This window comes from Chiloscyllium plagiosum, unplaced genomic scaffold (genome assembly GCF_037043375.1).
Source record: "Chiloscyllium plagiosum isolate Xiang-an unplaced genomic scaffold, Cpla_swu_hap1 HiC_scaffold_1, whole genome shotgun sequence".
In the NCBI taxonomy this organism is placed as follows: Eukaryota; Metazoa; Chordata; class Chondrichthyes; order Orectolobiformes; family Hemiscylliidae; genus Chiloscyllium; species Chiloscyllium plagiosum.
In genome coordinates, this window is record NW_028270139.1 from 86,015,292 (window position 1) to 86,035,547 (window position 20,256).

Here is a 20,256-nt window from a genome sequence, read left to right on the forward strand (position 1 = left end):
AAATCTGTGCCCTTAATTTCCCACAGATTGAGGGAAATGGAGGAAACCATAAAATAGCAGGCAGTCAGCTCTATTTTCCCAGTTGCGATCGGTGCCATTTTTCACGCCAGCAGAGAAGGCTGGTCAGCTGAGGCCCTTAACTGGTTATTAATGTACAGATAATGGGGGCGGCATGGTGGCTCAGTGGCTAGCTCTGCTGCCTCACAGCGCCAGGGATCCGGGTTCAATTCCTGCCTCGGGAAACTGTCCGTGTGGAGTTTGCACATTCTCCCCGTCTCTGCGTGGGCTCCTACCGGGTGCTCTGGTTTCCTCCCACAGTCCAAAGATGTGCAGGTTACGTGAATTGGCCGTGCTAAATTGCCCGCAGTGTTAGGTGCATTAGTCAGGGGTGAATGTAGGGAATGAGTCCGGGTGGGTTGCTCTTCGGAAGGTCGGTGTGGACTTGTTGGGATGAAGGGCCTGTTTCCACACTGGAGGGAATCTAATCTAATCTTTCATTGGTGACAGGTCAAGACGGTCACTCATTGACCTTCCTGCCCAGAACGTAATCGCTGAGGTGGCTGTAAGGGCACAAGCTGCCGCAATATCCCCGGTTCTGCCAATTTCATGTCACTTCTCAAGAGCAGAAAATTCTGCATTGATATGTCATTTTTGCTACTTACAATATTGTGTCCCACAATGTTTCAGAGAATATCCTGAGACAACGTTTTGTAAATCAGATTTCACAGTCGGCTGTCCTGTTGTCGTCCTCTTCAAATAACAATAAAACCTGGAAGACAATGAGAATACAAGGTGGGGAATGAAGTTCTGAAATGTGTTGCTCATGATGCACAGGTAAGTCTAAGCTGCTGCTTTAGGATAACTGAAATTGGTTTCATGTAAGGACAAAATCTAAAGCCTCTTCCTCAGATATTTTCTGATCAATCTGTTCAGCGAATGTTATTACACTCCTCTGAAGCAGGAGGGACTTGAACCTGGAGTAGTGACACTGTCACTGTGCTACGTGAGCCCTTCCAGGCTCTTCATCAGATTGTTTATTGAACTTAACTTGTACCATCTGCCACGGTGTGATTCAAACTCATGTCCTCAGAACATTATCCTGGGTTTTGGAAATAATCCTCCAGTGATATTACCACTATGTCATGACATCCCTCAGAAAACATATCCACATCTTGTACACTCTGCATCTCTCACTGTCTCCATGGCTGTGTCTCTGTCACCACGCAGTTCTTCAGATACTCTCTAGTTAACTTATTCAGAGATGGTATTATCACCCCAGGAGAATGTGGGATCTAACTCTTGTGGCTTGGTGGTAGAGACATTACCACTGTAACACAAGAGCCCTCAGCCCCTTCTTCAGCCAAACCCACTTAATTCAATCCATGTCTTTGAATGCCCACGCAGCTAATTATAACACTTAAAGGGTGGGAATTGATCGTTTCTTCCCTGCAGAATGTCTAATTCCTGACTGAATGTGACTCTGTGGATCATGTGATTATTTTGCAGTGATGAAGTGAATGTGCATTTTCATTCATTCTCAGTTCAATATTTGAGTGCACATATCTTGATATTTGTATTGATGTACTGACCTATGTAAAAACAATTCACCCAAGACTTTTAGTGGAGGACAATAAGAATTTGAAGAAACTGAATTCCAATCACAATTTTCTGCAATTGCTCACATGGCTACACCATCTGGCTACTTAAATTAAAATGGAGAGGTCAAATATTGTAGAAAGAATTTTTAGCCTGGCTAGGGATTCTACATATAGGTGACATCATTTCAAAACATGGGATAGTCCATTTAGCAATGGGATGGGAGGAAAGTTCTTCATTGGCAGATTGATCATTCTTGGGAATTTTTAAATCCACATGACTGTTGAGATTCCGGAAGTAAGTATATTCAAAATGAAAAATTTGAAACATTAAAAATCTGAGGAAATTAGAATATTGCAGTAAGAGAACTGTACTCTTAGAATATTGCAGTAAGAGTAATCGTGAACGCGTTGAATGGTGGAACAGTCTCAATGGGCAAAATGCCAACTCGTGCTTCTATTTCTTTGTCACTAATAGTCTTCTGTGAGAAGCTAATTTAAAGCAAATGTACTTTTATGACTTAAATCAATGTGCCCTGTTTAGTTTTAAGGAGCAGAAACATGCAACACTGAGGAAATGTGAGAGTTCTAGGTTACTACACAACTATAAGGAGCTGCAGTGTTACCCTGTGTGGAAAGCTTTCCTTTCATCCAACCTTGTCACAACTATTCCATATTCCACACAAACATCTCAATGAAATGTTGACGGATTTACCTTCGGGTGTCTGTGTTCCAATCTCTTGTTAAAAAGGTGAAAAACTGACACCTGCTGTCCTCGGTGCACACTTTCTGACAGTAGTTGACGTCTGGTGCATAGACTGATTCAATGTCATTTCCAGGAAAATCTACATTGTTAAGCAGATCACGTGCACATCCTGCAAAAAAATTGTTCTGTGTTAACAATCTGATTATCAGAAATAATTATTACAGCAGGAAGGTTTTCAAACAGGCCCATTTTCATTTTCACAACCCAGTGCCCTACATTTCGTTCATTTTCAAAAATGTACTTGTTCTGGAGCACAAGCCTTTTGGTCTATTACCAAAATTTGTGACTTTTGAAATATCCAGTGTGTCAACCATTTCCCGATAAGAGATACAGTGAGGAGAAAGTGAGGACTGCAGATGCTGGAGATCAGAGCTGAAAATGTGTTGCTGGAAAAGCACAGCAGGTCAGGCAGCATCCAAGGAGCAGGAAAAACGTCGATTCTCCCGGTGCTTGGATGCTGCCTGATCTGCTGTGCTTTTCCAGCAACAAATTTTCAGAAGAGATACAGTGACTCAAATTGGCTGAAAACTGGCATCTGTGATGCTGGAGACCTCTGGCGCATCTAGCATTGATCATCCACTCAGCATCTGGTGGAACATTGTTACGACTGGTGCTGCCTTAGCTTTTGCAGGGATGTGCTAGGCTGTTCCACCTTTGGGGATGGAAATATTTGTGCAGTGTCCTCCTCCACAGAGTTGTTTAATTTTCCACCAGCCTTCATGACTGGATGCAGCAACACTGTAGATCCATTCATTGTGGGATCCCTTTGTTTACTTTCTACAGCACTTCATTTGAGAATCAGAAACAAAATCTCATTTGGGACATACCTTCACATCCCCTTAAAGGAAATCCAGATACGACATTCTGAAGAATGGTTATTTTTGGTGGAGTTCCTCTTTCACTTTTCTTGCGGTAGCAAAGAAAGCTACAAAGAATCACAGAAACATTACACTAAAATGATGAAGTTGGAACCAGCATTAATCCTTCTCTAATTCAATCTGTCTCTCTGTTGCTGATATTGGGTGAATTACATTCTCTCAGCAGGTTGGAGATGTGAAGGGGTGGTATTTATTCCTCAGTGATGAATAAAAATGGAAGGAACTTTACTACAGGTAAAGGATGAAAAGATGCACTCATCTTATCAAGGATTTCTATTTCCTCAGAGAAACAAGTACATTTCAATAACTGACTAACCGCTGTCGATCATTGTGAAATTCTCCTTTTACAAAGGTGAAAAACTGACAATCAGCTTCCGCTGTACATTTTCTTTGACAACTCTCTTCATTCTCAACGACAGACTGGCGAATGTCATTTCCTGGAAAGTCCAAACCATCATAAACAGTTTCAAAACAGGCTGCAAAAGATGGGAGAGGGAGTTGATGAGTTACTGCAAAACGGCAACACAACGAATCGAATAGAATAGAACAGCCTTCATTGTCACAAATCCTCAATGAGGACTGTGAATGTTTATACATCGCCAATTTCAGCACCAACTTAGTTACAAACATACTTAGGCAGAGCTTCTTTACTTACAAGAATTTAGACAATAGAGAAATAAAATGTCCAGGTTTGCAGAAATAAAAGTTCAGTACAGCAGACCACTCTGGCACCCAGTTTCCCATTCGCAGCAGGCCATTGTCCCAGACTGTGCAGGGACTACGCTGAGGGAATAGACAGGTAAAAACAAGGACTGTAGATGCTGGAAACCAGATTCTAGATCAGAGTGGCGCTGAAAAAGCACAGCGGTTCAGGCAGCATCTGTGGAGCAGGAAAATCGACGTTTCGGGGAAAAGCCCTTCATCAGAAATAGAGGCAGAGTGTGTGCAGAGTGGAGAGATAAATGAGAGGAGGGTGGGGGTGGGGAGAAGTGAGGGAGTAGACAGCACCACCAGTCTGAGAGATCACCATGCCATTATACTCTGGGAGACCGCTGCTCCATGTTGGGAAGGTCAACATGCCACAATACTCTGGCAGGCACTACACCATGTTGGGAAATCACCATGTCACGATACTCTGGCCAGCATCTGTGCCATGTTGGGAATGTCACACCACGATACTCTGGCCAGCATCTGTGCCATGTTGGTAAGGCCAACACTGCACAATACGCTGGCAGGTAGCTGTGCCATGTTGGGAAGGCCAACAGTCCAGAACACTCTGGCAGGCAGCTGCGTCATGTTGGGAAGGCCTCCAGACCAAGACACACTGGCAGGTAGCTGTGCCATTTTGGGGATGTTGTCAGGCAACATGATCATTTTGGAAGCTTATTTTAATGTGATGCAGAAGTCACATGACACCAGGTTATAGTCTAACAGGTCTATTCAAAATCACAAGCTTTTGGAGAGCTGTTCCTTTGTCAGGTGAAGAGATGAAGGAGCAGCTCTCCAAAAGGCTGTGATTTCTAGATGACCTGTTGGACTATAACATGGTGTCATGTGACTTCTGACCTTACCCACCCCAGTCCAACACTGGCACCTCCACCTCATGGTTTATGTATTTTAATGTGAGACATCTGTTCTTAATATACCGTCACTGTCACCAAAGAAAATTCTGATGTACACAATTCATTGTCTTCTTCTCTATTCCTTTCTAACAAATGCCAATCATTTCTTTCTTTGTGCTTCACAAAAGTGCCCTAACCAACGTCCTGTACAGCTGCAACATGACCTCACAACTCCAATAATCAATGCACTGACCAATAAATATAAGTGTACCAAACACCTTCATCACTATCTTATCTACCTGCGACTCCGCTTTCCAGGCGCTATGAACCTGCACTCCAGAGTTTCTTTGTTCAGCAACACTCCCCAGGCATTTATCATTAAGTGTACAAATCCTACTCTGACTTGCCTTTCCAAAATGCAGCACCTCATATTTCTTGCAATTAAACTCCATCTGCTACACTCCGGCCCATTCGCCCATTTGGTCAAGATCCCGTTGTACTCTGAGGTAGCTTTCTTCGCTGTCAACTTCACCTCCAATTTTAGTGCCATCTGCAAAATAACTTACCATAATAACTCCGTATTTGCACACTCAAATCACGTCAAGCTGCTGAGAAGTCCAGTCCCACCTGAAGCTGTCAGCAGTGAAACATTCAAGGCCCAGGCTGCTGCCTAACACAAAGGTCAGTCTTGGTTGTGGCCATGATTCAGGAGTTAGTGTCACAGTCTGAGTGGGATCATGGTTTGAGGGCAAGAGCAGGGCGTGGCTTCATGTAGTCATCCCACTAACATAAATCTGTGCCCTTAATTTCCCACAGATTGAGGGAAATTGAGGAAACCATAAAATAGCAGGTGGTCAGCGCCATTTTCCCAGTTGCGATCGGTGCCATTTTTCACGCCAGCAGAGAAGGCAGGTCAGCTGAGGCCCTTAACTGGTTATTAATGTACAGATAATGGGGGCGGCACGGTGGCTCAGTGGCTAGCTCTGCTGCCTAACAGCGCCAGGGATTCGGGTTCAATTCCTGACTCGGGCAATTGTCTGTGTGGAGTTTGCACATTCTCCCCGTCTCTGCGTGGGTTTCTACCGGGTGGTCTGGTTTCCTCCCACAGTCCAAAGATGTGCAGGTTACGTGAATTGGCCGTGCTAAATTGCCCGCAGTGTTAGGTGCATTAGTCAGGTGTGAATGTAGGGAATAAGTCCGGGTGAGATGCTCTTTGGAGGTTCGGTGTGGACCTGTTGGGCTGAAGGGCCTGTTTCCACACTGTAGGGAATCTAATCTAATCTTTCATTGGTGACAGGTCAAGACGGTCACTCATTGACCTTCCTGCCCAGAACGTAATCGCTGAGGTGGCTGTAAGGGCACAAGCTGCCGCAATATACCCGGTTCTGCCAATTTCATGTCACTTCTCAAGAGCAGAAAATTCTGCATTGATATGTCATTTTTGCTACTTACAATATTGTGTCCCACAATGTTTCAGAGAATATCCTGAGACAACGTTTTGTAAATCAGATTTCACAGTCGGCTGACCTGTTGTCGTCCTCTTCAAATAACAATAAAACCTGGAAGACAATGAGAATACAAGGTGGGGAATGAAGTTCTGAAATGTGTTGCTCATGATGCACAGGTAAGTCTAAGCTGCTGCTTTAGGATAACTGAAATTGGTTTCGTGTAAGGACAAAATCTAAAGCCTCTTCCTCAGATATTTTCTGATCAATCTGTTCAGAGAACGTTATTACACTCCTCTGAAGCAGGAGGGACTTGAACCTGGAGTAGTGACACTGTCACTGTGCTACGTGAGCCCTTCCAGGCTCTTCTTCAGATTGTTTATGAACTAAAATTGTACCATCTGCCACGGTGTGATTCAAACTCATGTCCTCAGAACATTATCCTGGGTTTTGGAAATACTCCTCCAGTGATATTACCACTATGTCATTACATCCCCCAGAAAACATATCCACATCTTGTACACTCAGCATCTCTCACTGTCTCCATGGCTGTGTCTCTGTCACCACGCAGCTCTTCAGATACTCTCTAGTTAACTTATTCAGAGACGGTATTATCACCCCAGGATAATGTGGGATCTAACTCTTGTGGCTTGGTGGTAGAGACATTACCACTGTAACACAAGAGCCCTCAGCCCCTTCTTCATCCAAACCCACTTAATTCAATCCATGTCTTTGGATGCCCACGCAGCTAATTATAACACTTAAAGGGTGGGAATTGATCGTTTCTTCCCTGCAGAATGTCTAATTCCTGACTGAATGTGACTCTGTGGATCATGTGATTATTTTGCAGTGATGAAGTGAATGTGCATTTTCATTCATTCTCAGTTCAATATTTGAGTGCACATATCTTGATATTTGTATTGATGTACTGACCTATGTAAAAACAATTCACCCAAAACTTTTAGTGGAGGACAATAAGAATTTGAAGAAACTGAATTCCAATCACAATTTTCTGCAATTGCTCACATGGCTACACTATCTGGCTACTTAAATTAAAATGGAGACATCAAATATTGTAGAAAGAATTTTTAGCCTGGCTAGGGATTCTACATAAAGGTGACATCATTTCAAAACATGGGATAGTCCATTTAGCAATGGGATGGGAGGAAAGTTCTTCATTGGCAGACTGATCATTCTTGGGAATTTTTAAATCCACATGACTGTTGAGGTTCAAGAAGTAAGTATATTCAAAATGAAAAATTTGAAACATTAAAAATCTGAGGAAATTAGAATATTGCAGTAAGAGTACTGTTTCAGTCAAAGAGTAATCGTGAACGCGTTGAATGGTGGAACAGTCTCAATGGGCAAAATGCCAACTCATGCTTCTATTTCTTTGTCACTAATAGTCTTCTGTGAGAAGCTAATTTAAAGTAAATGTACTTTTATGACTTAAATCAATGTGCCCTGTTTAGTTTTAAGGAGCACAAACATGCAACACTGAGGAAATGTGAGAGTTCTAGGTTACTACACAACTATAAGGAGCTGCAGTGTTACCCTGTGTGGAAAGCTTTCCTTTCATCCAACCTTGTCACAACTATTCCATATTCCACACAAACATCTCAATGAAATGTTGACGGATTTACCTTCGGGTGTCTGTGTTCCAATCTCTTGTTAAAAAGGTGAAAAACTGACACCTGCTGTCCTCGGTGCACACTTTCTGACAGTAGTTGACGTCTGGTGCATAGACTGATTCAATGTCATTTCCAGGAAAATCTACATTGTTAAGCAGATCACGTACACATCCTGCAAAAAAATTGTTCTGTGTTAGCAATCTGCTTATCAGAAATAATTATTACAGCAGGAAGGTTTTCAATCAGGCCCATTTTCATTTTCACAACCCAGTGCCCTACATTTCGTTCATTTTCAAAAATGTACTTGTTCTGGAGCACAAGCCTTTTGGTCTATTACCAGAATTTGTGACTTTTGAAATATCCAGTGTGTCAACCATTTCCCGATAAGAGATACAGTGAGGAGAAAGTGAGGACTGCAGATGCTGGAGATCAGAGCTGAAAATGTGTTGCTGGAAAAGCACAGCAGGTCAGGCAGCATCCAAGGAGCAGGAAAAACATCGATTCTCCCGCTCCTTGGATGCTGCCTGACCTGCTGTGCTTTTCCAGCAACAAATTTTCAGAAGAGATACAGTGACTCAAATTGGCTGAAAACTGGCATCTGTGATGCTGGAGACCTCTGGCACATCTAGCATTGATCATCCACTCAGCATCTGGTGGAACATTGTTACGACTGGTGCTGCCTTAGCTTTTGCAGGGATGTGCTAGGCTGTTCCACCTTTGGGGATGGAAATATTTGTGCAGTGTCCTCCTCCACGGAGTTGTTTAATTTTCCACCAGCCTTCATGACTGGATGCAGCAACACTGTAGATCCATTCATTGTGGGATCCCTTTGTTTACTTTCTACAGCACTTCATTTGAGAATCAGAAACAAAATCTCATTTGGGACATACCTTCACATCCCCTTAAAGGAAATCCAGATACGACATTCTGAAGAATGGTTATTTTTGGTGGAGTTCCTCTTTCACTTTTCTTGCGGTAGCAAAGAAAGCTACAAAGAATCACAGAAACATTACACTAAAATGTTGAAGTTGGAACCAGCATTAATCCTTCTCTAATTCAATCTGTCTTCTCTGTTGCTGATATTGGGTGAATTACATTCTCTCAGCAGGTTGGAGATGTGAAGGGGTGGTATTTATTCCTCAGTGATGAATAAAAATGGAAGGAACATTACTACAGGTAAAGGATGAAATCTTATCAAGGATTTCTATTTCCTCAGAGAAACAAGTACATTTCAATAACTGACTAACCGCTGTCGATCATTGTGAAATTCTCCTTTTACAAAGGTGAAAAACTGACAATCAGCTTCCGCTGTACATTTTCTTTGACAACTCTCTTCATTCTCAACGACAGACTGACGAATGTCATTTCCTGGAAAGTCCAAACCATCATAAACAGTTTCAAAACAGGCTGCAAAAGATGGGAGAGGGAGTTGATGAGTTACTGCAAAACGGCAACAAATATCAACAAGGAGAACAGTTGGGAGCTTATTTTAAAGTGAGACATGTACTCTTAATATAACCTCACTGTTCCTAATCAAAATTCAGATCCACAGACATCATTATCTTAAAAGCGCCTGAACCACATTTCGCAAAATGTTGAGTTATTCACCAGATGTACACTTGGAATTGCAGGCAGGAGTTACACATTTTACATTCTAAATTCACTGCTTTTCATTGAACATTTGGAAAGGAAATAAATAACATGAATGAGGGATCAAAAATCAGAATCTGGACCCCTTGCTCCAACTACTAGATTGTATCAAGGGGCAAATTTAGTAAATAAATGGTGTCAAGAACATCAATATATGCTGGAATGTAAAAAGGAACAATGAAGGAAAATCATAAACATTACTGGTCATGATGTAACCATTCCTGACACTCATATATCCTTTCTGTATTCCTCCTGTTAACAAGCTATTTTTGATTATGCTCATTAAATGATGAGATGATGCTTTCTCAAGTGGCACTGAAACAGAATCTGCACTTGCTGATTATTCTGTGCTCCCTCCCCGTCTGTACGGCTTGACCTCATGTCGAACTGGGAGGGGAGGGGTCAGCAAAGCAGAATCCTCAGAGATTGCGAGGCTCACAAAGTTTCCCTTTCACCAAGGTTTACGAGACTAAAGAATTCATCAAATATGATGCAAAATAGTAAACAAGGTATAAAGCAGAAAAGTGAGATGTGACCCAATGTTAAGAGGCAACAGGGCAGAAAAAATCGAAACTAACATTAGGATACCAGTGTTGCAGGAGAACAGATAACCATGTTTGCATCTTCACAATTTGTTTTAGGTAACACAACAAACAGACATAGTTCCAGAGGCTAAATAACCTTGTTCAATGCTCTAACTTTTCCTTATGTTCAATCTGCCTTTCTGGTTGAAGCATTTACAAATCCAGTAAAACAAATCTGGAAATTGTGTTTGATTTAGCATATGCTCATTAGGAGCTGAAAGGCAACTCTTTCTTATAGATTAGCAGCTGCACAGAGCAATACAACTATCAGATATGAAGTAAAAGGGGAGTACCAAGAGATTCAACTGAACTGTATAAATTGTAATGTAACCTCCTGATCAATGTGCCTACTTTATGTTCACCCGGCTTGCAAGAATGTATGAATAAAGACTGCTTCAGAATTTGACTCAGACTGAAATTATTGAACAGTGCGCATTGTTTCTCACATTCTCTAAACCAATGGATTATTTTATGCAGTTGAATGAGGTGGATGAGATGAATCTATCTTAGAGTGCTGTATACCATCAGCATCTGACAGATCTCATCTTCTTCATTCATGAACATGAATTCATTTCATTTTCAGTTTTATTTTCCCTTCCTGGTAAGGTCAGAAATGGAGACTTTCACCTGTAATTGTCCAATATCCAGCACCATTAGTGATTCCTCAGATGATAAAGCAGTTCATGCACAAATGCAACAAGACCTGGACAATATCCCAGCTTAAGCTGACCAATGTTAAGTAACATTTGTGCCACACAAATGCTAGGCAATAAGGCATTTCCAACAAGAGAGAATTACCCATAGCTCCTCTGACATTCACTCATATTACCATCGCTACAATAGCCAACTACGGACATCAAAGGAGTTATATTGACCAGAAATGAAACTAGACTGGAAGATATTTACTGTGGTTACAAGATCAAATCAGAGGCAAGAAATCTTGGCGTGAGTTACTCATTCCCTGTCTCACCAAATTCTGTCCCACATCTACAGTGGAGGAATAAGTGTGATTGAATGCCCCCCACTTGCCTTTATTCAACCTCTCTCTATCGCTCAAATCCTCCAACCCTGGCAATGTCCTTGTAAATTTGTTCTGAACGCTTTCACTTTTCACAACATCTCTCCGATAGGAAGGAGACCAGGATTGCATGCAATATTCCAACAGTGGCCTAACAAATGTCCTAGACAGCCGCAACATGACCTCCCAACTCCTGTACTCAATACTCTGACCAATAAAGGAAAGCATACCAAACGCCTACGTCACTATCCTATCTACCTGCGACTCCACTTTCAAGGAGCTGTGAACCTGCACTCCAAGGTCTCTTTGTTCAGCAACACTCCCTCGGACCACACCATGAAGTGTATAAACTCCACCATCAATGGTTAAAGCAGCAGTGTGTACCATTTACAAGATGCACTCTAGAAATATGGCAAGTCTCCTAAAATAGCATATTCTAAACCCTCAACTACTAGCATCTAGAATGACAAGGGTGCAGATGCATGGGAATACCACGACCTGCAATTCCCCTCCAGGACACTTACCATCCTTAGAAATATATTGTCTTTGCTTCAGTGTCACGGGGTCAAAATCCTGGAATTCCCTCCCTAATGGCATTATGGGCGTGCTCGCTCTAAATTAAGTACCATATTTTCAGAAGGCAGCTCCACACTATCCTCCCAAGGACAGCTATGGATGACCAATAAATACTGGTCTAGCCAGTGAATGAATTTTTAAAAAACTTTTTGAATGATTTTAGACTCGACAAGGTAGCCCTGTAGCTGTTGGAGTGGTCATCAATTTGATTCAAATTATTTTCAAGAATTTCACTCAAACCATCCTTTCAGGAAGAGAATTAAAAAGGCTGCCTGGGCATACCTCTACAAGATCATTGATTCATCCAATTTCATTGCACAATTCCAGGTCTACTATTTCTTCACCTTCAGTCGATTCCATTCTACTCTAACTTGTCATTTGTCCATCTGACTTTTCCAGTCTATAAGTAGATTAAAATCTTCCAGGATTCTCACCACGCATTTCTGACAAATACCAATTATTTCTTTCTTAATGCACCATACTACTATGTGGTAACCATTACAGAGTTTCAACATCATACACACAAGTGACTCTTTGCCTTTTTCATTTCCCATCTCTACCCAAATCATTTGCACATCTTGGTTTTATGAACTTAGCATGATCCCTAACTGTTGTCCGTTTGTCATTGACTAATAGAGCCACACTTCTACCTCTTCTTCACTTTCCATCCTTGCTAAATGTTCTGGACCATTTAGTATTCAGCTCACTGTAGAGATTTAAGTTTGCATACAAATCAAATGCAATATTAATCAGCCAATGCTATGATAAATCAAATTAGTATTGAGGCCAGAATTTCCCTTTTTTACACAAAGTATGGGTGTGGCCTTTTTTAAGGACAAGGGCCCCTATCCGTCTGTGCCCACCAATGAGGAAGCTGCCCGAACAAGCCCAAATCAGGTGCAAAAACGCCAGCCAGGTTCCCAACCAATCAAGTCTCACAGTTGAGAGGTCCAGTCCCACCTGAAGCTGCCAGCAGTGACACATTCAAGACCCAGGCTACTGCCTAAACAGAAACCATGAAGACAGGCACAACAGTATGGTCAGTGACATTTTGAGCATGATCCAGAAGTTGGAATCATGGCCTGAAGGATCTCAGAGGTGGGAGGGGAGGCCAGGGATAACTTCCAACAGCTATCCAGGCATTCTACTGCCATCAGATTAGGACCAAATGGAGGAATCTCCAAAATAGCAGACAGGCCATCCTGTTTTCCCAATAGTGATGGCAGTCATTTTTCGTCACCATCAGAAAAAGCAGGTTATTGAGGCACTGAGGGCTGAGGCCCTTAAGTAGTTGGTAATAAACAGATAATGGCCTTAATTGGTGACAGATCAGGAAGATCACTCATTGACCTTCCTGCCCAGAACGTAATCGCTGAGGTAAGGGAGTGGGTATCTCTCCGCAGCCAACCTGCCTCAATATTTATGGTTCTGCCAATTCCATGTCACTTCAAGGGAGGAGAAAATTCTGCTTAAAAGCTCTCTGCATCGACATGTCATCTTTGTTACTTACGAGATTGTGTCCCACAGTGTTTCAGAGAATATCCTGAGACAACGTTTTGTAAATTAGATTTCACAGTTGGTTGTCCTGTTGTCGTCCTCTTCAAATAACAATAAAACCTGAAAGATAATGAGAATAGAAGGTGGGTGATGAAGTTCTGAAATGCATTTTTCATGATGTACAGGTAAATCTATGCTGCTGCTTTGGAAATACAGTAGGTGGGTTTGGTGGGAGGATGAGATCAGGAGATTCTTCTTCATCTTTTTCCCCTCAGCAGAGAATGTTAGTACACACCTCTGGAGCAAGTGGGACTTGAACATAGACCTCCTGGTTCTAAGGTAGGGACACCACCCGAAGAGTCAATAATTCTATCCCTCTTCCAATTCCACTTAATTGAATCCATGTGTTTTGATTCGCGCAGTCAAATTGAACGGTAGATCAGTGGTTAGCACTGCTGCCTCACATCACCCAGGGACCCGGGTTTGATTCCACTCTCATGCACATTTTCCTCTGTGGTTGCATGAGTTTCCTCTAGGTGCTCTGGTTCCTTCCCAGAGTCCAATGATATGCAGGTTAGGTGGATTGGCTGTGCCAAGTTGCTCCCTACTGTCAAAAGATGTACAGGCTAGGTGAATTAGTCATGTTAAATGTGGAATGGGGGGGGAATCCTGAGTTTTGGAGGGTTGGTATAGATTGATGGGCTCGATGATTTTTTTTCATACAATCAGGATTCTTTCAGTTAAAGGATGGGATTTGATCACTAATTCTCTGGAGATCGTTGATGCCCTGACAGAATATATTCCTGCTGGTCAGCATAATGACTTCAAAGCCATTGATTCATTCATTAATGACTAAGCATCATTTATTAATTTTCAATCATGTATATGCCATATAAGAAAAGTGATGCTGTATTCACCTGCTTTATTATGATTATCCAAAGTTAATAATGGCAGACTTTAAAATGTTGAAGAAACTGAATTCAAACACAAATTTTTAGCATGGTTCTCATTGACTTGTTATCTGGGCACTTAAGTTAACTTAGGAGATCTCAAATATTGTGGAAAGAATCTTTCAAGTGGCTCGGGCTGTAGATGCAGGGAAGATAGTTTCAGGATCAGAGGTGGACCATTTAGATTGAGTTGAGTGGAAGTTCTTCACTCAGACGATGACACATCTTCAGAATGATCCAGCACAGAGGATGTGGAGGCTCAGTCATTAGGTAAGTAGAATATGAAAGCTTTTAGATATTAAATGTATGAGAATATTACAGCAAAATAATAAAGGCAGAAAAGCAATTATGATCTTACTGAATGGTGTAGCTGTTTCGAAGGGCCAAATGGCCTATTTCTGTTTTTATTTCTTTGTTCCTAATATTCTTCTTCTAAAAACCTAATTCCAAATAAATGTGCTTTAATGACCTCAATCAATGTGTTTAGGTTTTAAGTGTGCAATGACAAATACTACTGAGGAAATGTGTGAGTTCTAAATTACTAGAAGACTATAAGGAGCTGCTCCAATCCCAGTCAGTATTACCCTGTGTGGTAAGCTTAGCTCTAATGTAACCTTGTCACAACTATTCCATATTCCACACAAACATCTCAATGAAATGTTGACAGATTTACCTTCGGGTGTCTGTGTTCCAATCTCTTGTTAAAAAGGTGAAAAACTGACACCTGCTGTCCTCGGTGCACACTTTCTGACAGTAGTTGACGTCTGGTGCATAGACTGATTCAATGTCATTTCCAGGAAAATCTACATTGTTAAGCAGATCACGTACACATCCTACAAAAAAATTGTTTAGTGTTAGCAATGTGCTCATCATAAATTCGCATTAAATTGGGAAAGTTTTCAAAAAGATCCAGATCTATTTTCATACTCTAGTGCACAGCAATTTCATTCCTTTTTGTGTATTTACCCAGTTCCTTTTTCGCAGGTTATTCTTTGATCTGTTTCCATCACTGTCCCAGGCAGTAGAGTCCAGGTCACAACAGCTCACTTTGTGTTTCCTTTACCTCATTGCTTCTTTTGTCAATTACCTCAAATCTGATTCCTCTGATTACTGACCATTCTGACTCTGGATATATCAGCATCAACTCCCTCCCCACATGCTTGCAGGAAATAAACCATAGATGAAATTAGGAATGACCAATGCATACACTGCTGCAAACAGGTGGGGTGGATTCAATTGGCTCTCCTCTTTTCCCTTTGCAAATTATGAACAAACGAACATCAAAATTATGAATGGGAGCAGGATTAGGGTCTTTGGTTCTTCAAGCCTCCTCACCATTCAATAAAATCATGGTTGATCTAATTAATCCACACACCTACCTTGGCCCAATAACCATTCAGTCTGTTTCTGATTGTCTTTACATTGTCTTTAAATTGTTAAAGGATTTCCAAAATGCTGGATGAGTTGGACCGAAGGGTCTGTTTCCGTGCTGTACGTCTCTGTGACTCAATGACTCCCTTTCTATCCCCTTTTCAGGAATTGAGTTTCAAAAACTCCCAAACTTCTATAATAAATATTTTCTCAACACTATCTTTAATGGTGACCCCTACTTAGTTCCAGTTTATCTCATAAGAGATAACATCCTTTCCACGTGCACCCTGTCAAGACCACTTAGGTTTTTAAACAAATGACCTCTTACTCTTCCAAATTCCACTGCATACAAGCCTAGCTTGACCAATCTTCACACTAAGAAAGCCCACACATTCTGAATTTTAGCTGAGTTAATCTTTGAACTGTTTCCAACGCATTTATATCCTTCCTTAAATAGGGAAATCAATACCCTACACACAAAAGCACTGTATTGCAGATGGTGTCTTGCCAATCCCTGCGTAATTGAAGAATAACCTCCCTACCTTTGTATTAAATGCACCTTGCAATAGATGACACCATTGTTTTCCTAATTTGGAGGTGCTAGTGTTGGACTGGGGTGTACAAAATTAAAAATCACACAACACCAGGTTATAGTCCAACAGTATTTGGAAGCACTAGTTTTCAGAGCGCTGCTCCTTCATCAGGTAGGTGTGGAGTATAAGATCTTAATACACAGAATTTATAGCAAAAGTTTACAATGTGATGCAACTGAAATGATATATTGAAAAAGACCTGGATTGTTTATTAAGTCTCTCATCTTTTAGAATGACCATGTTGTTTCAGTTCTTTCATATGTAAATCCCAGAACGTCGTTTTAAAGTTTCATTCTCAAGTGAATTTCAACAATAGGTGCTATGTCATCTCAGATAATGCATTCAATTGTCTAAGACAGCCATATCTCTCCTTATCTTTGTGCACTACAATCTCTCATAATTTATGTACCATGTTTCTTTACTATTATCCCTGCCCAAAATTGACATTTGCACACTTTCTCATATGGAACTCCACTTGCCAAATCTCAACCACTCACTTAACCTGTCCTTTCTCCTTTTGTACTCTCCTTACATTCCCTTCACAAATTAATCTACCTATCTTTCTGTATTCAGCAACTTTAGTTACCATAATCAATTCATTCATGCAAATTATGAAATATTTGTGGTCACATTGACCCCTGTAGCATTATATCTTTCCAATTGGAAAATGATGCAATTGTGCTTATACACTGGTCCCTTTAAGCTCACCAATCTTCTATTTATGCCAAAAAAATTCATAAGACCATAAGATACAGAAGCACAGGTAAGCTATCCAACTCATCGAATCTGCTCTGCATTCAATTATATCATGGGGCATGTGATAATCCTCAACTCCTTGTCTCTTCCTTACATATATAACCCTTGATACCCTTAATGATTACAAATCTGTCAGTCTAGAGATTCACAACCTTCTGAGAAAAGAAATTCCTTGTCATCGCTGTCTTAAAAGGACAACCTCCTATTCTGAGATTATGCCCCCCTGGTGCTAGATGGTAAACAACATTTCCACATCTAATGTATCAAGTACCCTAAGAATCTTATAAGTTTGCTTCTTACTCATCTAAGCTCCAATAAGTACCAGCCCAATACGCTCACCCTCTCCTCATATTAAAATCCATTCATATGCAAAATCAATCGAGTGAACTTTCTCTGGATTGTCTCCAATGTCAGTATATCTTTCCACATATAAGGGGCTCAAAACTGTTTGCAGCATTTCAGCACTGTCTTACTAGTGTCTTCCATATTTTTAGCAAAACCTCCCTACTCCATTCCCTTGAAATAATGCCCAACATCCCATTTGCCTTTGTCATTGCGCACTGAACTTGGATGCTAGATTTCTATGATTCATTGATGAGGACTCTCAAGTCCCTCTGTTACATAATTTTCTGCAGTCTTTCTCCACTTAAATAATATTCCACTCCTCTACCCTGCAAAAATACATAACCTCATATCTTCCACATTATTTCCATCTGCCCAGTTTTTCACCATTTGGTTAGCCTGTCTCTTAAGGAGAAGTTGTGGCAAAATGATAATGTCACCTGACTAGTAATCCAGTGTACAAGATTATAATAATCTGGGATTATAGATTCGATTCTCACCATGGTAGAGGGTGAAATTAAATTTATTGCAGCACAGTGACTCAGTGGTTAGCACTGCTGCCTCACAGCGCCAGGGATGCGGGTTTGATTCTAGTCTCAGGTGACTGTCTGTGTGGAGTTTGCACATTCTCCCCGTGTCCGCGTTGGTTTCCTCCTGGTGCTCTGGTTTCCTCCCACAGTCCAATGGGGTGAACTGGCTGTGCTAAATTGCCCATAGTGTTCAGGGATATGTAAGTTAGGTGCATTAGTCAGGGGCAAATGTAGAGTAATAGGATAGGGGAATAGGTCAGGGTTGGATATTCTTCGGACGGTCAGTGTGGACTTGTTGGGCCAACCGTCCTATTTCCATACTGTAGGGATTCAATGATTCTACACTGCTGCAGACTCCTTGCGTCATTGTCATCATTTGACTTCCCATTTACTTTTGTAACATCTGCAAATTTGGCTACAGGATATTCACTGTATTGAGTACAGGAGTTGGGAGGTCATGTTGTGGCTGTGCAGTACATTGGCTAGGCCACTTTTAGAATGTTGTGTGCAATTCTGGTCTCCTTCCTATCAGAAGGATGTTGTGAAACTTGAAATGGTTCAGAAAAACTTTACAAGGATGTTGCCAGGGTTGGAGGATTTGAGCTATAGGGAGAGGTTGAATAGGCTAGGGCTGTTTTCCCTGGAGCATCGGAGGCTGAGGGGTGACCTCATAGATGTTTATAAAATCATGAGAGTCATGGATAGGATAAATGGAGAAAGTCTCTTCCCTGGGTTTGGGGAGTCTAGAACTAGAGGGCATAGGTTTAGGATGAGAGAGGAAAGATATAAAAGAGACTTAACGGGCAACTTTTTCATGCCGAGGATGGTATGTGTATGGAATGAGCTGCCAGAGTAAGTGGTGGAGACTAGTACGATTGCAACATTTAAAAGGCATCTGGATGGGTATATGAAGAGGAAGGGTTTGGAGGGATATGGTCCGGGTGCTGGCAGGTGGGACTAGATTGGGTTGGGATATCTGGTTGGCATGGACGGGTTGGACCGAAGGGTCTGTTTCCATGCTGTACATCTCTATGACTCTATGATCAATATTTAATTAAATCAACTCATATGTTCCGTACATTCAATCTTCAAGTACAAGATAAAAAGAGAGCAAAAAGACTTACCTTCATTACTTTGTGAAAAAGATTTAGGTAAGTGGACCACAAAGTAAATAAGATACAAAATTGTCTTCATCCTGTCGTTGTTCGATTCTATTTAATCACTGTTCAATTACAATGAAAATAAATACATTTTTTTGTTAATTACAGGGTTTATAAGGAATAATGTTGCAATATTTTCTGACTTATTACTTAATATGATCTAAACATATCACAATTTCATTGTGTTCAGAAACCATCAACAAATTCACACTTAGATATTCAGTCTGTGCTAAGCAACATGTGAAGATTAGCCTTTAAATGAAACATTCCAATGAAGTCCTTAGTTATATGATATAACACATGGCAAATGATGAACATATGGAACGTACAGAGAAGCACAAAAGTTTATTTGCAATGTACATTCTTAATCAAGAATCAGTAAAAGATAAACTTCTACAGGAAAAGGAGTTGAATGCATTAATTCTGAACCAACATAAAATATCATAGAAACCAGAATGCAAGTATATATCAGTTTAACTTAATTACATATTCAATTCTGCAATCCTCTGTGTTAATACAATCAATTCTGTCCTTACTGCACAGATATCTGGGCTCTATATAGTCAGGACACACACAAGGCGAAAGTGAGGACTACAGATGCTGGAAATCAGAGTCAAGATTAGAGTGGTGCTGGAAAAGCATAACAGGTCAGGCAGCATCTGAAGAGCAGGAAAATTGATGTTTCCGGCAAAAGCCCTTCATCAGGATACATCAGGCTGGGAGCCTCCAGAGTGGAGAGATAAATGGAAGGAGGGTGGGGCTGGGGAGAAGTTGGCTAAGAGTGCAATCAGAACTCAACACAAGCCTAGCTTTGGTCAGGGCTGTATGATAAAATAGTTTACAGTGTTCCCAAATAAAAATTTCAGAACATTTCTGGAAATAAGTCATCAAGAATTGCATGCTAACTATATTAAATGTCATTATGTAGAATGCAATTACCTGAATTTGCCTCATGCCAATTCTTTTCAGATGTTAGTGGAAAGCTTATTTCTTCCAGCAATACTTTCAGAACACATTTACAGAGTGATAATCTTTGGAATTTGGCAAACAGAATCTTTGTGCAAAATGTTAATAAATGCCCAGCCAGTGAGATGCATGCAACAGTATTAAATTTTAACCAGCACTTCTTATGAAATATTTACATTTTGAAAAGTCCTGAATCCTTGAAATTAATTCCACTGTATGGTTACCTAAAATTGTAAAAAAATTAGATGGACGTGGATTAAATCTGAATTATTTCATAACTGGTTGGTGGCAGTGTTATGAAACGGCGGTGAACCTTTCTGTTAATTAAATCAAACACCCAGAAAAGCTCACCCCGCACTCCTTAATCTGTTAAAGTATGAGTGATA

The 20,256-nt window shown here is 40.9% G+C and overlaps 1 protein-coding gene across 1 annotated transcript in view; it reads right to left on the reverse strand.

Annotated features, from left to right (window-relative positions):
* LOC122549776 (uncharacterized) overlaps window positions 1–19,955 on the reverse strand; it is a 55,938-nt gene extending 35,983 nt beyond the window's left edge. The window contains exons 1-12 of the mRNA XM_087988577.1: window positions 19,844–19,955; window positions 18,869–18,966; window positions 14,826–14,985; window positions 13,216–13,322; window positions 9,125–9,284; window positions 8,768–8,865; window positions 7,890–8,049; window positions 6,254–6,360; window positions 3,556–3,715; window positions 3,189–3,286; window positions 2,311–2,470; window positions 663–769 (exon numbers count right to left, since the gene is read on the reverse strand). Of these exons, the coding sequence (XP_087844703.1) occupies window positions 663–769; window positions 2,311–2,470; window positions 3,189–3,286; window positions 3,556–3,715; window positions 6,254–6,360; window positions 7,890–8,049; window positions 8,768–8,865; window positions 9,125–9,284; window positions 13,216–13,322; window positions 14,826–14,985; window positions 18,869–18,938 (1,387 nt within the window). The 5' untranslated portion in view covers window positions 18,939–18,966; window positions 19,844–19,955. The remainder of the gene's footprint in view (window positions 1–662; window positions 770–2,310; window positions 2,471–3,188; window positions 3,287–3,555; window positions 3,716–6,253; window positions 6,361–7,889; window positions 8,050–8,767; window positions 8,866–9,124; window positions 9,285–13,215; window positions 13,323–14,825; window positions 14,986–18,868; window positions 18,967–19,843) is intronic.
* Between the last annotated feature and the right edge of the window lie 301 nt (window positions 19,956–20,256).